Source organism: Pezoporus occidentalis, unplaced genomic scaffold (assembly GCF_034315485.1).
Source record: "Pezoporus occidentalis ecotype Australia unplaced genomic scaffold, CSIRO_AGI_Poc_V1 ctg217, whole genome shotgun sequence".
Lineage (NCBI taxonomy): Eukaryota > Metazoa > Chordata > Aves > Psittaciformes > Psittacidae > Pezoporus > Pezoporus occidentalis.
Window position 1 is genome coordinate 326,550 of NW_026914040.1, and position 19,160 is coordinate 345,709.

Genomic DNA, 19,160 nt, shown 5'->3' on the forward strand with positions numbered 1-19,160 from the left:
CCAAGCCCCTCTCCAGCTTTCCTGCAGCCCCTTTAGGCACTGGAGCTGCTCTAAGGTCTCCCTTGATTTTCCCTTATTATGAACCTCGATTTCACTCATTAACTTCTTTGTCTCGAGGGTTTTGTTGCAGTCGATGTCTTGGGTCCACCAAGGCCTTGCTTGAAGTCAGAACCAGTGTCAGTGGAAAGACCAAAGCTCTACAGTGACGGTCACCTTGCCTTATCCTCCGAGTGTTCAGCAACCTGCAGTGCCCACCCTGGCAGACACCAAGTTTGCCTCTCCATTACTCTTACTGGCTCTTGATGGAACAAGGAGCTCCTGAGCTGAACCACAAATTGCTCAAAAGAGACCCCAAAGAGGATGCTGGTAGCCAAACCCATCCCTGCTGGGAAATACAGCAGTGCTGCTGCAGGTCAACTGCAGCAAGGTCTTCTGACCTTGAGTGAAACAGTAAGGAATGGTAAGAACTGACTTGGTCCTTGCGTGTGACGATGGATTAACAGCAATGCTGACTGTCTGGCTGGAGGAGGATACACTGCACTCTCATTACCTGGCATGACTATGAGCTTGCCCAGTGATGCACAGCTGAATATGATCCAGCAATAAGGACCAAGCCCTCACGAACCTCATGGGAAGAGCCTGGCATAGCTGAAGCAGCAACAAGGGAGCCAGTGAGGAGCAAACCTCCTCTTTGGGCTCTTTAGCCCTGATGGACCCTTTCTAACCTTAGACTCCAAGGACACCCAAACGTGTTGGGTTTCTTCTTTCCAAGAGCTGAGACAGGACATGAGGGAAAACCCACCTCCAGTGACTCCTTTTGGTCACCAAGGATGCATAAACACAGCAGACAGGACTTTTGATCATAGTTATTAGGGGTTTCTTCTCCAGCAATGCTCATTTCCTTGGAGAGCTTGGTCCCCTGTGGTCAAGGTGGCATCCCAAGATGGAACAGCAGGTTTGGGGTTCCATTTCCAGGCTGTGTTATTGTCACGGTCCCAGCTCCTGTGCAGTACAGAAAGTCAGTTTTAATTCCAGTATCTCTTTACTAGAAAGGTGCTGAATCTGTTCTTTCTCTTTTTCTTCCCTAAGCCTTCCCCAAAGCCAGCCTGCTTTGAACATTTCAGGTATCTCAAAACGGGAACAAAACATAGCTCAGATCCCACAAATAGCTGCCATCAAAGAGGCCTCACAGAAGCAAGGAAGCAGCTGTGCTTTCTTCCTCCTACCTTTTCATCTCCACTTGGGAGAACAGGGTAACCTCTGCTCCTTGCCTTGCAATACTCTGAGGGAATGGCTCCATGCAGGGATCTGAAGCTCCACGTGAACTTCAGACACAGGCTGGGGTCTCTCAAGGGCTTTGACCTGGATTTATCACACTGAATTGAGGCTGTTCCTCTCATTACATCATTTGTAAGGTAACTAGAAAACTGGATCTGGTAAAAAGGATTTGGTGCTTGGAATCTTCTTTAGCTGCGATTTTCCTTCCAAGCCAGAGAGAAGAGATGCTCAATGTATTTCCCCATTGTTTTGCTTTCTTTCCTGCTTTCCTCCCATGGAGACAGATCTACAACCCCATTGAGGCTAAACCCATGTCTCTAACATAGCAGAAGTGATCAAAGCCACCCCTGCGTGGCATTGCTGTATGAATATACCCATGGGGAGAAGGATGAGTCTTTAATGTGCTTAGGAAGGGGCAGGATGAACCCAGAGGGTGGCAAAGCCATGCAAAACAAGGGCAGCCTTCACCAACCCTAATGCTACGAGGCATTACAGAGCAGCAAAGAGCTGGTGGTGAAGCCAAGGCACAAACAGCTCACACCAGGGCTGTACTTCGAAGCAGCAACCACCATTTCCCCCAAACCCCAGCAGCTTTTTGTTCTGAACAGGGTCCACCAGCTCCCTTTTCTTCCATTGCAATGAAAGAGGAAATCTGGCTGCCTGTGATATGTAATTAATTGGAAGATTCTGGTCTACAGAGACAAAAGGGGGGGGAAGAGGGGAAAAAAAGCCAATTCGAGGAAGTTACCCAAATTAATCTGCAGTGGGATGCCCTGATCGACAGGTTGAGACCAGCTTTCTGCAAGCTTAGGTTATCAGTGAACTCTTCAAGGGCTGACTGAGAGCCTCAAGTCTTGCTGCAATGCATAAGCAATGTCTTCCTTGGGTAAAGCTGAAAGCACCCCTCATGTTCACTGAGCTTCCCTCTTGCTTCCAATGCCTGGCATTTTCCAGCAACCCCTGTACTTCGTGGCAGGGGACTCTGGGAACAACAGTTAGGTAGGAGAACATGCGTGGGGGCAGCATTGCATGGTCAACTGCACATCCAGAGCAGAAAACCAGGGAATTAAGCAATTAGAAACCTCTCAAATGTCCAGATCACAAAGAAAATACTGAACTTTGAGCATCCTGTAGTAGGATTTGCGTGCGATTGCTGGCCTGGACAGCAATGGGAAAGCTGGAGACCGTCAGCCCCAAACCCAGCATCGTCACATCTCACCCTTTTTGAAGGCTTGTCTGCAACAGTGCCCACATTGTGCTCGAGACGTCGGGACTGCTGGAGGCACAAAGGGGATGAGAGCACCTCCGAGGCGAGCAGGAGCCGCTTGGCCACGGCAGACTTGCTGCAGACAATCAATCAGAGCTCTTCACTCACAACACAAGGTTGGCCCGGGACGGGGGGGGGGAAAGAGGCGTCCTGGTGCAGCTGCCTTCCCCCCGGCAGGAGCTGCCAAAGGGATGCTCCGGGCTGCTCTTTGCACACATTAGGCTTTGATTGAAAACGATTGTTTCTTTCCCCACCCTCGGCGGCTGCCAAGGAAGCGGCAGACGGACGAGCTCAGCGCTGTCAGTGAGCCAGAGCAACCAGAAGCAACGCGAGCACTGAACAACTCCATGTGTCCCAGAGGGACCGGCGAGCTCAGGACAGGGTTTAGCATAGCCTGGATGATGCTGATGTGTCCAGCTTCTGTTATTGTGTCCCATGGCATCAGGTAGAGGGCTCCATCTAGGACTGAGAGGGATGTAACCTGCGGTTTGAGTGTGGTTGAAGGAGGGAGAATGGCTCCAGCCCCATGGAAAGGCGTTCCCCCTGCATCCCAGTGCCGTAATCCTGCCCTAGATATCAACACCCTGGGCTTGCAACATTTCTGGTTTCCTTTCCTCCTACTGGAGGTGAGCTCTGCCCTTCACTGCTGCTCTGGGTTGTTGTGTCAGGACAAGGGGTGATGGGTTTACACTTCAACAGGGGAAGCTTAGATTGGATATAAGGAAGAAGTTCTTTCCTGTGAGGGTGCTGAGGCACTGGAATGGGTTGCCCAGGGAGGTTGTGAATGCTCCATCCCTGGCGGTGTTCAAGGCCAGGTTGGACAGAGCCTTGGGTGCCATGGTTTAGTGTGAGGTGTCCCTGCCCATGGCAGGGGGTTGGAACCGGCTGGAACTCTTAGGGTCCTTTCCAACCCAAACCATTCTGTGTTTCTATGTCCATCCCAAAAAGGCACCACCAAGGCAGGCTCCTACCTCAATGCTTCCAGCAATGAATCCCAACATTTTTCCTTCCCACACCCAGCAAAGCAGCACCATTGGGTTTTCCTGCAAGGGGAATCAAGGCAGAGACTTTGCTTGCTTGGATGAATTGATCTGGGCTTGGCCTCATGCTAACATCATTACAAGGTGCTGGGTAGTTATATTCTCTATATTCTCTATACAAGGTGTAGTCATGTAGAGAATTATCTCCACTGGTCCCTTCCAGCCCAAATCAGGTACAACCATGAAATCACTGGTCCCCCATATCTCACATTCATAGAATCCCAGCCTGGTTTGGGTTGGAAAGGACCTTAAAGCTCCTCCAGCTCCAACCCCTGCCATGGGCAGGGACCCCTTCCACTGGAGCAGCTTGCTCCAAGCCCTGTGTCCAACCTGGCCTTGAACACTGCCAGGGATGGGGCAGCCACAGCTTCTCTGGGCACCCTGTGCCAGCGCCTCAGCACCCTCCCAGGGAAGAGCTTCTTCCTTAAGGAATGGTTTGTAGCTTTGCCGTTCTCCATAACACCTCTGAGCCCATGGCCAACCTGAACTGGGTCTGAAGGAAGGGCTCAAGGGTCACAAAAATCAGCTGCTTTAGCAGAGGGAAGAGATCCGAGCCATCCACCATTAGGGATGCTAACCGTTGCTCAGCAGCAGAAAGCCAAGAGCAGCCACTCTTGCATCCCTGCCCCAGCCTGCACCACTACCTGAGAGGCCTGGTGGGATGTGAAGTTGCTTCCCTGTGAGCACGTTTGCTGCTGCCTTCTTCCTCTGTACATGGGGCCAGCCAAGGCCAGGGTCAGCAAGCCGTTTCTTAACTTTCCTCCTGAAAATTAAAGTCTCTTGTTGTACCCTAAAGCAAAAGCCATCTATCCATTGCAACCTCTAACAGCATCTGCAGTCAGCAGTGCACATGAAGACATGCGTTCGGTAGCTGCACAGCATCCTGTGGTCCATTCAAGGATGGAACACACCAGAAAGGGGCAGGTCACCTCTGACAGCACCAGGCATAGAAGAGGCTAATTCTGTCTTCATGCTCTTTGTGCCAACAAAGGGAGAAGGGATGTGTCTGCTGGTACAGGATGAACTCCAGGCCTTATCTCAAGAGGTTCCATAGGGAAATACAACAGAATTCTCTATTGTTGCACAGGAAACACATCTTTCAACAGTCTTCGGCATCAAACCAGCCTCTGGGACCTTCCCTGTCTGCTGGTGACATCCCTCCTGACCTCGAGCAAAGCGCTTCCTCCTCATGTCCCTGCGACGAGGTGAAGCCTGTGAATAGAATCAGACATCAAATAGCCCCAGAGCATTGGGAAGGCAGCAATCCCCATCCAAACACCGTTGCTGGGGTGGTGTATGAAGCCTCCACATCCAACACTGGGTGTTAGGGAAGAGGGAACTGTGGTAGAAGGTGGATATATGGGGCTAGGACCTGCTTTCTCCCCGGTGCTCCTACAGTCCAAGCTCCAGCAGCAGGACACTGAGCACATAATGCACATTTGCACCCCTTTGACTTCAGAAGCAGCCCAGCAAACCCACCCAGCTCCTGATTTGATGCACACAAGCCACCCTAGATACTGTGCATCTCTCTCCACTGCAACCCATCTTCACCATCCCGATCACCTCCCTGCTTCTCCAGCTCCCCGGTTACTCTTTCTCCAGTGCTTCACAAAGCAGAGGCGTAAGGAAAAGATTATGGGCAAAACCAGCTCTGCAGACAAGATAAAGAGTTAAAGCAGGCAAAGCTCAAGCTTTAGAAGAGAAACGGGTATGTAATAAATCAGATATTAGAAGGCAGGAAGGTGCGCTATATAGAGGAGTCAAAGTCCGGAACAGGATGTATATAAAGCAAATATTGAACTAACTTTGATAACACAGAGAAAATAGAAGAGTTTTGGTGGGGTTAACTGAAGGCTCAATTTTCACTATTAGAAGTTTCCTGTTTTACTCGTGTCGGGCGGGTTTACAGTGATCTATACAATACATTGTGTGCTCAGTGATTTCCTAGCCGTGAATGGCTCACCCAGATTTTACTTTCCATGCTTTTTTTTGGCCTGTCCTGGAGCAATAAAGCCATTGAAATCCTCCAGGCCTTGCCCATTGGGTGTTTTCTTTCCTACCAAGACATCAAACCACCCCAAAGGTTTATTTTAAGCAAATTCAATAGGAGAGATCACACAAGCACCTTGTTGAAAATGTACAATGGGAGCCAAACCCAGAGCTATTCAATTGGCAAGTGCTCCATTTATGTGCAATTCCTGTCGTGAATTCATTACTCTAATGAAGTGAGTTTAATTTATGAAGCTATGGACATGTAGGCAAAGACATTCCAGAGGCGTTTACACTGGAAGGTAGAGGAGCTTGTGTAAAATGAAGCGGGATGGAAACCTCTGCAGATAGCACCAGACTCACCAAATTTAGATACCTGAGACCAAGGAACAGGACTGAATCCCTGGCTCAAGGGATAAGATTTGTCCAGAAGGCATCCCCATCATCAATTGCCTTTTAAAGCATTGTAATCTTTATATTAGTTGAGGGTTTTGCTCTTCCTGACTTGTATAATCCCAGCCTGATTTGAGTTGAAGGGACCTTAAAGCACATCCAGTTCCAAACTCCTCTGGCCTCGCTCCAACAGCTCCACGTCCCTCTTGTGCTGCTGCCCCAGAGCTGGATCAGGACTGCAGGGGGGGGTCCCCCAGAGTGGGAGCATCCTCTTCCTCGTCCTCCTATGAGTTTTCCACTTTATTCAATCAGAAACCCAAGAAATAAGGTCTAAACTTAAAATTGCAGCTTAATAAACCCTCCCCCCAAAAAACAAAAATCAACCTTAAATCCTTAATTCTTCACAATTTACTTTGAATACAAACCAGTCACCTTTCCACCAGGTTAGAAAAATATCACATATGAGAAGAAAACTGCTTAAAAAGCTTAAAAATTCAAGTTTAGGAAATAGTTTATTAAAGGAGTCAAAAACCGACAGCAGATGGATACTGTTTATTGGTTCCTTCCATCACATCTGAGTTACAGGTGTAAAAGTCACACAAAACTGCAGGTATAAACATGTAAAACAATACAAAAATAAATGGAAAGGTACTTTTATATTTACTGGATCAAGTCGTGTAATAAATACGAGAGGCCAAAAGCTTCAATCACACCGTTCAGTTTAACTGAAGTTACAGTAGTGTTTGTAAAGTTCTTAACTTAAAGTTGCAACTATTAAAGCATTGAGAACTAGTATAAAAGTGAATTTTGGCACATTGTAAAGTGAGAAGTGTTACACGAGTATCTGACCCTTGTGTCAAAACGAAGCAGTTTCTCACTAGCTTTCTGAGGTACATCTTTAAGCAATCTAAAATTAGATCAACAACGCCGTTCTACCAACTCACAGCTTACAATTCACTCTACTAGTTGCAATTGGGTGGGTTTTTTTTCCCTTTTAAGAATACCAACGTATTCCAGAGCTTAAATCTGTGCAAATTCAGAAAAGTTTCAATTAAAAATAACAATAACAATAATAATAATAATAATAAAAAAGAAAACTTATTAGGGAACTTCTACATGCAACTTAAACCCTCTCTGCAATCCCTTCTGTTAATTGCGAAGTGTAAAATCAGACTACTACCAAATTGCACAGCTGAAAGATAAAATACTCTGAGATTGCAGCGTGAATCCAGTTGCACGCGTTCCTCTAAGTTTATCACATTTTGTTCTCCCTATAACTTCAGTAACTCCTGACCGCACTCATTCTCGGTGAGGAAAATAACAAAGCCACCACCACAAGCTGCTAACATGAAGGTCAGCAAAGCACGTAAACCCCTTGAGGACTCTCAGCGCTTCTTCACCAGATCAGAAATGCCTGGACACAATGATAACTGTCACCAATTTCCAGAACATAGCGAACAGAAAGGAACAGTGTAATGGCACTTCTTCTGTATCCAAACATTTGTGGCTTAGAAATGGTGCTTTTAGTTGGTTTTAATAGTACAGTAGCTAAAAAGAGTTTCAAAACTAGAAGTATCTCTATCCTCACGTTAACTTCAAGAGTGAGGAAAGCAGATTACCCAATAGATGGGGTTTGGTACAGTATAAACTCTCCCACCAGAGTACAAAAGTTACCCTCTTCTACAAAAACAAAAGTGCTGCTGATTGTTAGGAGGAACTCCAAAATAATCAGCAACTGCTCTTAAACTATCAGCAGCATCAGGCATTCACACATTGTAGTCCTCAAAGAGTTTTCTTTAATACAGTTTAACCATTTGTGCTAATATTCTTTCACTAGGTTAATTTTTAAGTCCTTTCACCAACACCGTTTTTCCTTTAAAAACCAAAAAGTGGGAGCAAGCAATACAACCCATGACACCCATTTATTGTATGCTTCGGGAATAAATGGGGTCACCTGCAAGGCACTACTATGTTTAAAGGATATCATTGTCACAGTTTCACTATTTCAGTATCTCTTTTTTTTCCCTGTTTTAAAGTCACAGTTAAAAACTAAGGAAAAAAAAACAAAACAACCCACCAGTAATTGAGGTAATCAATTTCTTTCCATACCAAAATATATGAATTGAAATAGTACCAGTATGGTGAAAGGTCTTCTTAATACACAGCTATTACCATATAGCATGCAGTACAGTATAGAAGTATACTAGGCCTTTGTTCCGAGCTCTTCTGCTTCAGTTTTTAAGGAACAGCTCCATTTGCACAGTAGCAGCCAATTTTGGAATACTCATTTCTTTTCTGTTCACAGGGCATCTCCTAATTTAATATGACTTGTTCCACCAGCCCCGGATGCATCAGCCCCATTCAACGCTTCTTTCTGAGAGCTGCACAAACAGGAGTTCTTAAAAAGAGTTCAGCAGAGCAAAATAAGCTACAGTATCTTCATCTATTGGTCAATTGCACTTAAATCTACTCTGATATTGACTTAGGAGTTGGGACGAAGCATCGACGACATGCCCACGGTCCCAACCACTGGGGTTTCTTCCGACGTTACATAGTCATACCACTAGTCTAGAAATATGGCTTTGCAGATTAGATAACTTGGACTGGAAAGGAGCACACTGGGTTTACACTAAGTTTACTGGTAAAGAACTAGAATTTGTGAAGAATTTTCTAATGCCCCTTTTTATTGCAGTGTTACGACCAGGATTCTCTACTCTAATAACCCTGGTTCGATCAATAGTTACATGCAACCAATTGTACTTAGTTTGTAAACCACTTGCTAGCCCCCCCCCCCGCCCAGTTCACTGCTAGCTACACTTATCTACCAGGCACTACAGTATCTTAAGACTAAAGTATAGCCATGCATAGATAAACTCACGAGCCTTATCATGATGCTCTATACCTGTAACACGGGTTACCCCACAAAGCCTAGAAACACAGCTAATCGCTGGCTTTTAATTATACTTGAACAGGATACAAGTAGTTTATGAAGCCTCGTGGTGTGCAAAATCAAAACGAAAATTAACTCTTAAATTCAGACAGCTTCTTAAATCTAGAAGGAAAGCTAGGAACGAAACCTTATCAACAGCTAGATCCCAACCTGCAGCACCTGGAATTCCACCTCTGTGCTGTGCAACTACCACAGCGCAGGCACCGAGCCAGCTAGTAGCAACGTGTACTGAAAGTCTACCTAAAAGGTGTTTCAGTTATTGAAATTTCAGCCATTTCATATTCCAAAGGTAAAAAATACATCTCTTAAGGAAGGCATAAAACTATACCTAGCCTTAGATTTGATGGCAGGAGTTAAACCCCATTTTCCTGCCACAGACAGAGACTGCATGGACATGTTACAAGTATTTTAAGTGTACTGTAAGGAATGACTCATCCCACTTCTTACTGCATTACATACCTCTGACTAAAAAGTTGCAGCTGCATTAAGAGATTGAGCTGTTCCTAAGGCAAAGGAACATGAAAATAAAGAATTCCTCCTGGACTGCTGGGCCACATTCTGAATGCACAGCATGCTACAATAATCCGGTTAGTCAAATAGGCTTCAATAATTACCTTTAAGTAGCTGCTGGGTTACCTTATAATCCTTCAGCGGTGAGCTATGAAATCTCACTGAAATTTGTAGCAAATTAGGTTAAAGGACAAGTTGCCAGAATTCCTATTATTTAGTTGCAATTAAGGTTCTGTTGTAAAGTACTTAAACCTGGTGCATCAGTTTAGTGAAATGCTACGACGTGCAAATTCTCTTGAAAGCTTCCCAAACAAGTTCTTTCCATGCTTCAAGCGTAGCTTCTGATATTTTTTACCTTTGGAAATAAGTCATTTTCACAACAAGGAAATCTTCAGCTTCAGAATCTCCCTTGTCTCTTGCTCTGCTCAAGTTTTCTTGTGCTGAAATAAACCTTTAGAGATAAGCTTCTAAACAACAGCAAGTTGCGGATTACCAGCACTCATGCCATGTGTTTTCTAGCCCACCAATAACTGGGTAGAAAACAAGGTATCTCTCCACTTACCTCGTTTCACCCTGAAACCTATGAACATCTTTGCTTTAGACAAGCCAAAATCTCAACTGCAGGTTCAAACTGTGCAGAGGTGGTGAGACACACAGGGCCTCAGAAAAACGCAGATCCCTGAGTGTTCCCCCATTTCTTGCTTTGGGTACACCCTGACAGCAGTGGGATTAGGCACTCTTCCCACTTTGTGAAGTATTCCCCCATTTGTCGCTTTGGGAACACTGTGATAACTGTGGGATTAGGTACTCTTCCGAGTTTGTTAACTGTTTCCCCCATTTCTCGCATTGGGAACAGCCTCACAGCTGTGGGATTAGCACTCTTCTGAGGTTTTTTACAGGTTCCCCCATTTCTCGCTTTGGGAACACTGTGAGAGCAGTGGGATTAAGGGATTCTTCTGAGTTTCATAAGTGTTCCCCCATTTCTCGCTTTGGGAACACCCTGACAGCAGTGGGATTAGCACTGTTCCAAGTCTTTAAACTGTTCCCCCATTTCTCGCTTTGGGAACATCCTGACAGCACTGGGATTAGCACTATTCCAAGTCTTTAAACTGTTCCCCCATTTCTCGCTTTGGGAACACCCTAACAGCTGTGGAATCAGCACTATTCCAAGTTTTTGAAGCATTCCCAGATTTCTCGCTTTGGGAACACCCTGACAATGGTGGGATTAGCACTATTCCAAGTTTGTTAACTGTTCCCCCATTTCTCGCTTTGGGAACACCATAACACTTGTGGGATTAGGTACTCTTCCAAGTTTTTGAAGCATTCCCCCATTTCTCGCTTTGGGAACACCCTGACACCAGTGGGATTAGGTACCCTTCTGAGTTTTTTTACATGTTCCCCCATTTCTCGCTTTGGGAACAACCTAACAGCTGTGGAATCAGCACTAGTCCAAGTTTTTGAAGCATTCCCCCATTTCTCACTTTGGGAACACTGTAACAGCAGTGGGATTAACACTAGTCCAAGTTTTTTAAGCATTCCCCCATTTCTCGCTTAGGGAACACCATAACAGCTGTGGGATTGGGTACTCTTATGAGTGTTTTAAATGTTCCCCCATTTCTCGCTTTAGGAACATCCCCCAGTTCCACATATTGATCCCACTGCTTCTGTGCAACAAGTTTCAAGGGACACCCAGAGATTAAAGTGGTTTGATTACCTGCATGACAGACCAATTCCATAATTACATTCTGACCTATTAGTAAATACAGTTTTCCTTCTTTTCTTCTTCTTCTTCTTTTACGTAAGTTTCCACTACTAGCCAGAGATTCCAAGTGATGCTTTTTACAGTCTGGAATTAAGGTGAAGTGGAAGCAAACCTGACAGTACAAACAGCTAAGCAGTTACCATATTAAAATGCCAACCTTACAGGAATGATCTCTTTAAGTTTTAAAAGGAGTGCTGAAAACTGTCATTACACTTAATTTTCTAGCAAGGACAACAGCATTTTTGGTTACTGACAGTAGGCGATTCAGAAAATGCACCCAACACACATGCTTATGTCTTCTGCTCAAAGAGATCATGATACTCTTGTTCTTCTAGTTCTCTGTTGTACTTCTCTATCTCCCTGTTGGCTTCCTCCAAGTAATCATTCATGAATTGGTCCATCACTGATTTTGAAACATTAAGGAAAAACATTGATACAAATAGCAAAGAACACACAGGTTGGAAGGAGGTGTCAGTTTAGGGACACTTACTGAAAGCAGAAATCCAATGCATTACCTTCTGGGAGGAGTCCCACAGTCAGACCTAACCACAGCTACTCTGTATTACTGGGAAATAAAGGAGTTGCACAATAGACATTTCCCAATCAAGAGGAAGAATATAAGAACAGCAAAACTACAGAAGGTTTGCAGATGTTTACAACTATTTCGGTTAAGTGGAAGTCGAAAAATCTCTGCCCCACATTCAAATCATCCCAAAGTGGTCAACCAGTGCCTGTATCTTTTATTGCCAGACACCAAGATGGTGAGGACTGAAGTCAAAGTGCACTATTAAGACTATTTTCTGACACTATACCAGGAGTAGGAGGTGGTTTCGAAGTTAACATTGTCCCACCAGACACAGAAAACAACTGTTTGTTCTTATTCCAAAACAGAATCACAGAATACACTTGGATTTTTGTGAAGTTTGTCCGAGATAAAGTGAAAAGTAAACTGGGAATAGAAAACCAAATTTGAAAATGATAATGAAACAAAGACAAAAAAACAATGGGAAGTTATGAAAACAAGAAAGGAGAATGGGAATCCACTGGAACATTAGTATTACTCTGGTGTTTCTTGCTGAATCTCTGGAAAGAAACGCAGAAGATCCTACTTCGGCTTTAGTTCACGCTCTGTCCACTGACACCAAACAAGACCAGCAAGGACAGTGCATTTACAAGTGTGTATATGCCACAGTTTTGGTCAGGAAATCACTGCTAAGCTGAAGTGGTTTTAAAATAAGGCTTTACCTGATTGAGTTTTAAAAGTGATAACAAAAAGATGCACCTCGCCACCTAACTCTGAACACCCTGTTCAGAACATTCCTGCAGTGCATCCATTAAGGTTTCCCTCATACAAAATGAGGGCAATCACTGAACATCAGCTTCACCACAAAATATGCGGCAGAAGAAAAGGATTCTGTAGTAAAAGCTAAAAGAACCCCCATTGTTTTGACTTGAGTGTGTGCACGCACATGCCTGCACACAAGATTATATTCATTTGGAAGTTTTATTAGTCATGACCAGGCATTATGCAATATTACAGCACTACTTGGCTTGAAAAGGATTTCTTTGACAAGCTGTGGTCCATAAATTATGCTCTGTGTGAGCTCATGTACAGTTGGGGAATTGTTTGGTTGGTTCTACTCTGCTTTTTAGATCCTATCTCTGAAGTGTTTTAACAGTTAGCTCGGAATGGCAAGTAGCCATGCACAGATTGAAGGAACTAAACTTTTCACTTCAGATTACCACCTGCAAATCAAACTGGCTCTTTACCATATCATCTGCTTAGACACTCTGCATTTCGGATTTGCATAGCCTGTTGCCTACCTAAAAACCCTCACCAAAAAGAACCCCCCATTTTAAAAGATACATGGATGATAATCCATTTTGTCACCAAAAAAATTCACAAATTGAGTCCCGTTGTAAAAATAACCAGCTGGAAGCGGATCCAAGTGGCGTTTCACCTATATTAAGAAAGAATACAGCATACATCAAACATTTAAAGCTCAGAATTGCTTAGAGACAGTCCTCACAAACTTAAATAGATAAAAGAAAAACTCAGCAGAAGGAATTTAACAGCCCTGGAGGAAGGTATAGCTCCTGGCTATAAAAGACAGCATGAGAAATGACAGCCATAGAGACTAAGGGAGTTCTGGGCAGCAACAGTACCCACAGCCATGCCAAACTCTTAGGAACCCGATTCCAACTCTTACAAATGAAAGGCAGTTGATGAGGGCAGGATTAGGCATTTGGGATCCTAACCTGCACAGCACAGAAAAGGGAGAAAACACAGGGAAAGACCATTACAGTAACCAAAAGAGTGCACTCGTCCACCATCCAGAGAAGCTGTGGCTGCCCCATCCCTGGCAGTGTTCAAGGCCAGGCTGGACACAGGGGCTTGGAGCAAGCTGCTCTAGTGGAAGGGGTCCCTGCCTGTGGAAGGGGGGATGGAGCTGGATGAGCTTTAAGGTCCTTTCCAACACAAACCAGGCTGTGATGATTCTATAGCACCTCCCCCTACTTTTCAGAGCCAACTTGAAGCTCTGAGATAACACCAAGATTTATATCTCAAATGCCTCCTGGACAGCCTCAGTTGTGTTTCAAGTATATCAACAGACAGTAAGTGCCATAATAATTTAGTGCTGAGCACACTTGTTATGGCAGGTATGGGAGGTGTTCTATCATACAAATGCATATTAAAGAAAATAAGCCAAAAGAAAGGCTTGCTATTAATTGCTTCTACTTACGTGAATGTTTTTTATTTCCTGAAGGGTTAGCATTCCTCTGGTTTTCAGGGCTTTCCTCTGAGGTTTCTGTATGAAGAATTAGACCCCAGTTAGATAGATAGATAGATAGATAGATAGATAGATAGATAGATAGATAGATAGATAGAAAGAAAGAAAGAAAGAAATTCTTCCCTGTGAGGGTGCTGAGGCACTGGCACAGGGTGCCCAGAGAAGCTGTGGCTGCCCCATCCCTGGCAGTGTTCAAGGCCAGGTTGGACACAGGGCTTGGAGCAAGCTGCTCTAGTGGAAGGTTGGAACCGGATGGGATTTAAGGTCCTTTCCAACCCAAACCATTCTGTGATTCCATATACACACACACCTTCTGAGTGACAATGTAATCCTACAGTTTCATTACATTTAAAAAACAAACAGAAAAAAACCCAAACCAAAACTACAAACCAGAAAATTTCTTTCTTAAAACTGCAGATAATGGTAGTGAAATCTATGATCACTTTAGTATGCTCAAGCCCAGCATACACGTACTCCTTTTAATAGCATGTATTATAAAATTGGGTTTCTAGAGAGAATTATTCAATTATATCAATGCACTTAACTTTGTTCTGCAACAAAAGTAAAAATCAAGTGATCTTACATAAAGCACTTGTAGAAATGTCAAATTCTGAAAGTATCTTAAAGAACACAATTTCAATAAGGCTTTATTGCAAAAAGTGAAGAAAATTGGCACAGGAACAGAAAAACAACCTAGTTTTTAGTCTGAGGAGTTTTATACCTCATTTCTTTCAAGCAGCATGCAGGAATTCTCAGAACAATCTGAAACCCTGAATTAGCCATGAATAGTGAGACTGTGCAAAGACTATTTGTAGTCTTCAACTGCTCAGCTTCACACTTGAGATAGCATTTTAGCTCCAAGTTTTCATAAACTTAAAATAGTATTGCATAGTGAGCTTCCTTACATGCCAAAAGCATTTCTCTCCTTCTATTACCCATGTGATATGTACAGAGTATGAGAAATCATCACAGAAAATGTGTACTTCAAGTAACAACCTGCCAGGAGAACAGAGGGAAGAACCTGAAGATGCTTAGAAACAGCTCCAACAAAGATCTAGTGGAAACTTTTTCCCTTCCTACACAACTTTCTAGAGATACTCTCCAAATCCTAAGCCATAAAGTAACCACGAGCATTTTAAGTAATAAATGTTCCAAAATGGGCATCACCAAAAGGCACAGTTGGAACTACAGGCTCATGTTCCAACTAGAATGCTAAAATATGCCGTTTGCATGGTTGAATAGTTTCTGTCAAGTGTATTTCTGAATTAGGACTCACTTCTTAAGACCCTGATGGGCAGCCTGGTGAATGTAATGCCTGCTGCTATTACCTGGCTATGTAGCAGTGAACCATCTTACCCTGCTCTCCTGCTCAGGTTGTACTGCTCACAATGTGAAGTTAGCAAGAACCAAAGCTGCAAAATATGCCTTCTAGGCTTCTCAGGATGTGCATATTCCCTGCTTGCTACTCCAACTTCTATTGCCTGGGTACATTAGCCATGCACAAAAAGTCTTACATAGCTGCACACTTGACAAATTAAGGCAGACAAAAATGAAAAGAACTACCCTCCATTTCAGTGGATTAATTCCAATAAGGTTTAATTTAGTGAATCAAAACAAGTTTTCAGCTTTGCAGCGTTCAGGTACTTCAAGAAGATTTATTTTGTACTACACTTCAGTTTTTTGGCAATCACATCTCAGCTAAATCATCTTGTGTTTATTCTGGACATACTCCATTTGCTCAAGTGTTCAAGAGCAGCTCAATCCGTGAATAAGCTGTAGCAGATATTAAAACAATACACAAATTACAATGCACATTTGCAAACTATTACTCCTCTTTCTGAAACACATTTACACCCTGGAATCATACATACCTCGGTAGAAGAGAAAGGAGATTTTAAACCCCCCCAAGTTTCATCCAGACACTCAGAATCCTCCTTTTGTTGGTAAGAAATGCAAAATAGATCACACTCAACAAACATAAGCATGCCCACGAACCTGTTTTGCTGTTTCTCTGAGCCAGTCTTTTATATCCTCTTCCTTAAGAGAGCAGCCAACGAACACAAGGAAGCACTCCTGTTGACTGCTGCAGTCTCTGTTATCACCTCTTGAATCAGGAGGAGTTGGCCCCTCCTGAACAGGCACAAGGCTTAGTGAATTCGATGATGTGTTGTGACAGACTTCAATCACTTTATCAGAATCTAACAAGGAGAAGAGGCAAGAAAGAAAACGTCTTGATAAGTGCTGATCTAATTTAACATCAACACGTTGGTGCAGAAGGAATACAGTCCATTAAAAAGTGTTCATATCTATCGAGAGATGCAATCACAAGACAATGCCTACGTAGTAATTTGCCCTTACCTGAAAACTTAACTTTGCCCATGATGTGATAAATGTTTCCAGAGAAGGGACTCGTCTTGAGCAATGACTTAATTGCTGTTTGAAACAGAAGACAAACAGATTAACTCACTTATTTTCCTTCTTCTTGGTGTAGCTTCTGGTCAGACCTATACTACGGGTCTCTAATGCACATCCCAAAGCTGCAGTGCCCTCCAGAGCCCCACTACACAACATCTCTATCAATTCCAAGGAGGAATCTCTATATGTTGTCATTTCTCTGCTATGGGGTAGGTGGGAAATACCACGTGTTTGGCTTAATGAAGGCTTACAGTGTGCATGGAAAGTAAACTGGTGCTCCTTAACACTGTTTTGCTATGGAAAGAAGGAAAGGCATGATTATATATATCTATTCTAGCAGCCTAACATGGAGTTGAGCCTATTTTCTAGTAACTACAAAGCATTATTTGGCATAAAAAGTAGAAGCCAATGGTCACTTATAAACTATTTCAACACCACCAAATAAAATTAAACACAAAATAAAAAGCTAACATATGAAGATAAGTGTCTCTAGAAACCCCAAATTAAATTAGCTTCTCAGCTGTACAAAATCAGGGGTCATTTTCCCAGAGCAGACACTAAAGAGGATGATTTACTGTACTTGAAGGAAGGAAAGCTGAATTTTCAATTAGAAGTTTACTTCAGCAGTAATTAAATAACTGTGCTACGTCAGTGCCTTCCTTCCCCTCTGCTCATCAGTATTTCCAACTTGGATTTCAATCAACTCAGTCAAAGTTCAGCTGTACCTTTACATTTGGTCACGAATCTTGTCTTTTCTAGAGGACGGTTAAACCATACACAGATCTGAACCATTGGAGGGAAGACAGACCCGGCTCCATATTTGCCTTCGTACCTTAAAGACAATTAATATTGTGTTACTATTGGGATATTAACAGTATTAGGGTGTTCAAAGCACCCAGGACCCCAGTGATGCTCTTTTTGCTGCCGTTTTCTTTAGTTACATACTACCTACATACTATTCTTGTATATTATGGCCAGGTTGGATGGGGCTTTGAGCAACCTGGTCTAGTGGGAGGTGTTCCTGCCCACGGCAGCAGGTTGGAACTAGATGATCTTAAGGTTCCTTCCAACTCAAACCATTCTATGATTATCAAATAGATTAACAGTTGCCTAAAAGCTTTAAATATTTTCTTTTCCTTCTTTCTCCCTCTCCCTTTGGCTCCCACAATCCACAAGCAGCTCTGACATTCAGAGTTTTGTGCCAATTTACTTCAGGTGCTTTACTTGCATCCAATTTTGAGCAAGCATTATGAATAAAGATACACATACACACAGGGCTGGCAAGGCATGGTAAATAAATCGTGCTTCCAGCACTATAAACCTAACTAGAAACCAGTCAGGCAGGAGTTATGAAGCCTGACAGGTTTGTATTTTCTGCCAAATAGGTGCAGCACAGATAACTGCAACAAGATGTGTAAAGAACCCTGAACCATGCAAAATATCACCCAGTATTAAATGGCAAGCTTGGTACCACGTACTGCTGTGACCTCCACCTCTGCCAAGACTGTCAGTAACGTTGCTGGGGTTTATGAATAATTGTCCTGCTAATAGCTAGGCTGACATAGCAAGTTCATTCCAGTAAGGCTGAATAGCTGTCAGAATGAAATTACTCCAGTCATTATTGACCTCACCCATCCCAATCCTTCCCAGCTTATTCCCAGAGGGTTCTTTTCTATTCTTCTGACAAGCAACAGTAATTTTGCCATTCATTTAAATAGTGTCCAGAAAGGATCCTTTTCCCCATAAAAGGACAGCAATCGTGTATCTACTAAGCAAACTCATCAGCTCTCTTTTAAAAGTGATTTATAAATCTATTGCTTGTTCCAAATGAGTAGTCTTGATAAAAACATAAAAATTAAGTAAGACCTTTTAATCTACAAGTTAATTAGAAAAATAGTTGTAATAGTTCTCAGCCTAGATACTTGCCAGCCAGGATACATCAAATACCGAGCTCTCATCATCTGAGGATCTGAAAAACTGCTTTCTGAGAGAATTAATTCAATGTCCTCATTCCTATAAAGAGATAAAGATGAAGATTCTTAAGTTCAATAAAATGGCTGCTATCTGTACGTTACTTACATAAAACAGAGCATTAGTCACAGTAAAGAGTATTTTAGTCACAGTAAGAGTATTTTTCCCTTAGCATGACAGTAACATAAGTCATATTCTGCTAACAAAATAAGTTTCCTAAAACCTATATTTATATGACTATAAATTAAAGGGAAGATGCCTTTTCCATGAGAAGCAATTGAGAAGAATCTGAATCTTCTTTGCGTAAGTTACCAGAGTAAAACAAGAGAATACAGGTTTCTAAGTGTCCCAGTCTGGCCCAAGTGACAAATGCTGGACAGTGATCAACATTACCTAGTCACAACTCCATTTTCAGCCAAGATGAAGGCGACACCAGGATTTGCTGCTCGGATGAGGCTCTGCAGCTGCATGAGGAGTGGATGCTTCTGCTCGGTAGAGTGACTTGTGAAAACCACGTTACTCACCAGGCCTGTGGAAGGAGATCAGAGGATGGTTTACAGAAGTCAGGTATGCAACAGTGACTGCTGGACAATTAAGTGACGTAACAGACATTCTCCCCTTATTTTCCTTCCATCTCACTACGTTAAAGTTACTAACGAGAACAACAAGCAAGGAATGTTTCACCTAACAGAAGCAATTTAGACTCAATCAATCAATCAATCACAAAAACCAATTAATTAAAACAATAAGTTCATACAAGAATCAATCTGAGGAAGAGTTTAACAAAAAACAC

At 43.1% G+C, this 19,160-nt stretch overlaps 1 protein-coding gene across 1 annotated transcript in view; it reads right to left on the reverse strand.

Moving 5' to 3' along the window:
• Positions 1–6,504: 6,504 nt before the first annotated feature.
• DNAAF9 (dynein axonemal assembly factor 9) overlaps positions 6,505–19,160 on the reverse strand; it is a 79,002-nt gene continuing 66,346 nt past the window's right edge. The window contains exons 30-37 of the mRNA XM_062619975.1: positions 18,761–18,896; positions 18,323–18,409; positions 17,122–17,228; positions 16,340–16,414; positions 15,977–16,179; positions 13,934–13,999; positions 13,057–13,150; positions 6,505–11,592 (exon numbers count right to left, since the gene is read on the reverse strand). Of these exons, the coding sequence (XP_062475959.1) occupies positions 11,480–11,592; positions 13,057–13,150; positions 13,934–13,999; positions 15,977–16,179; positions 16,340–16,414; positions 17,122–17,228; positions 18,323–18,409; positions 18,761–18,896 (881 nt within the window). The 3' untranslated portion in view covers positions 6,505–11,479. The remainder of the gene's footprint in view (positions 11,593–13,056; positions 13,151–13,933; positions 14,000–15,976; positions 16,180–16,339; positions 16,415–17,121; positions 17,229–18,322; positions 18,410–18,760; positions 18,897–19,160) is intronic.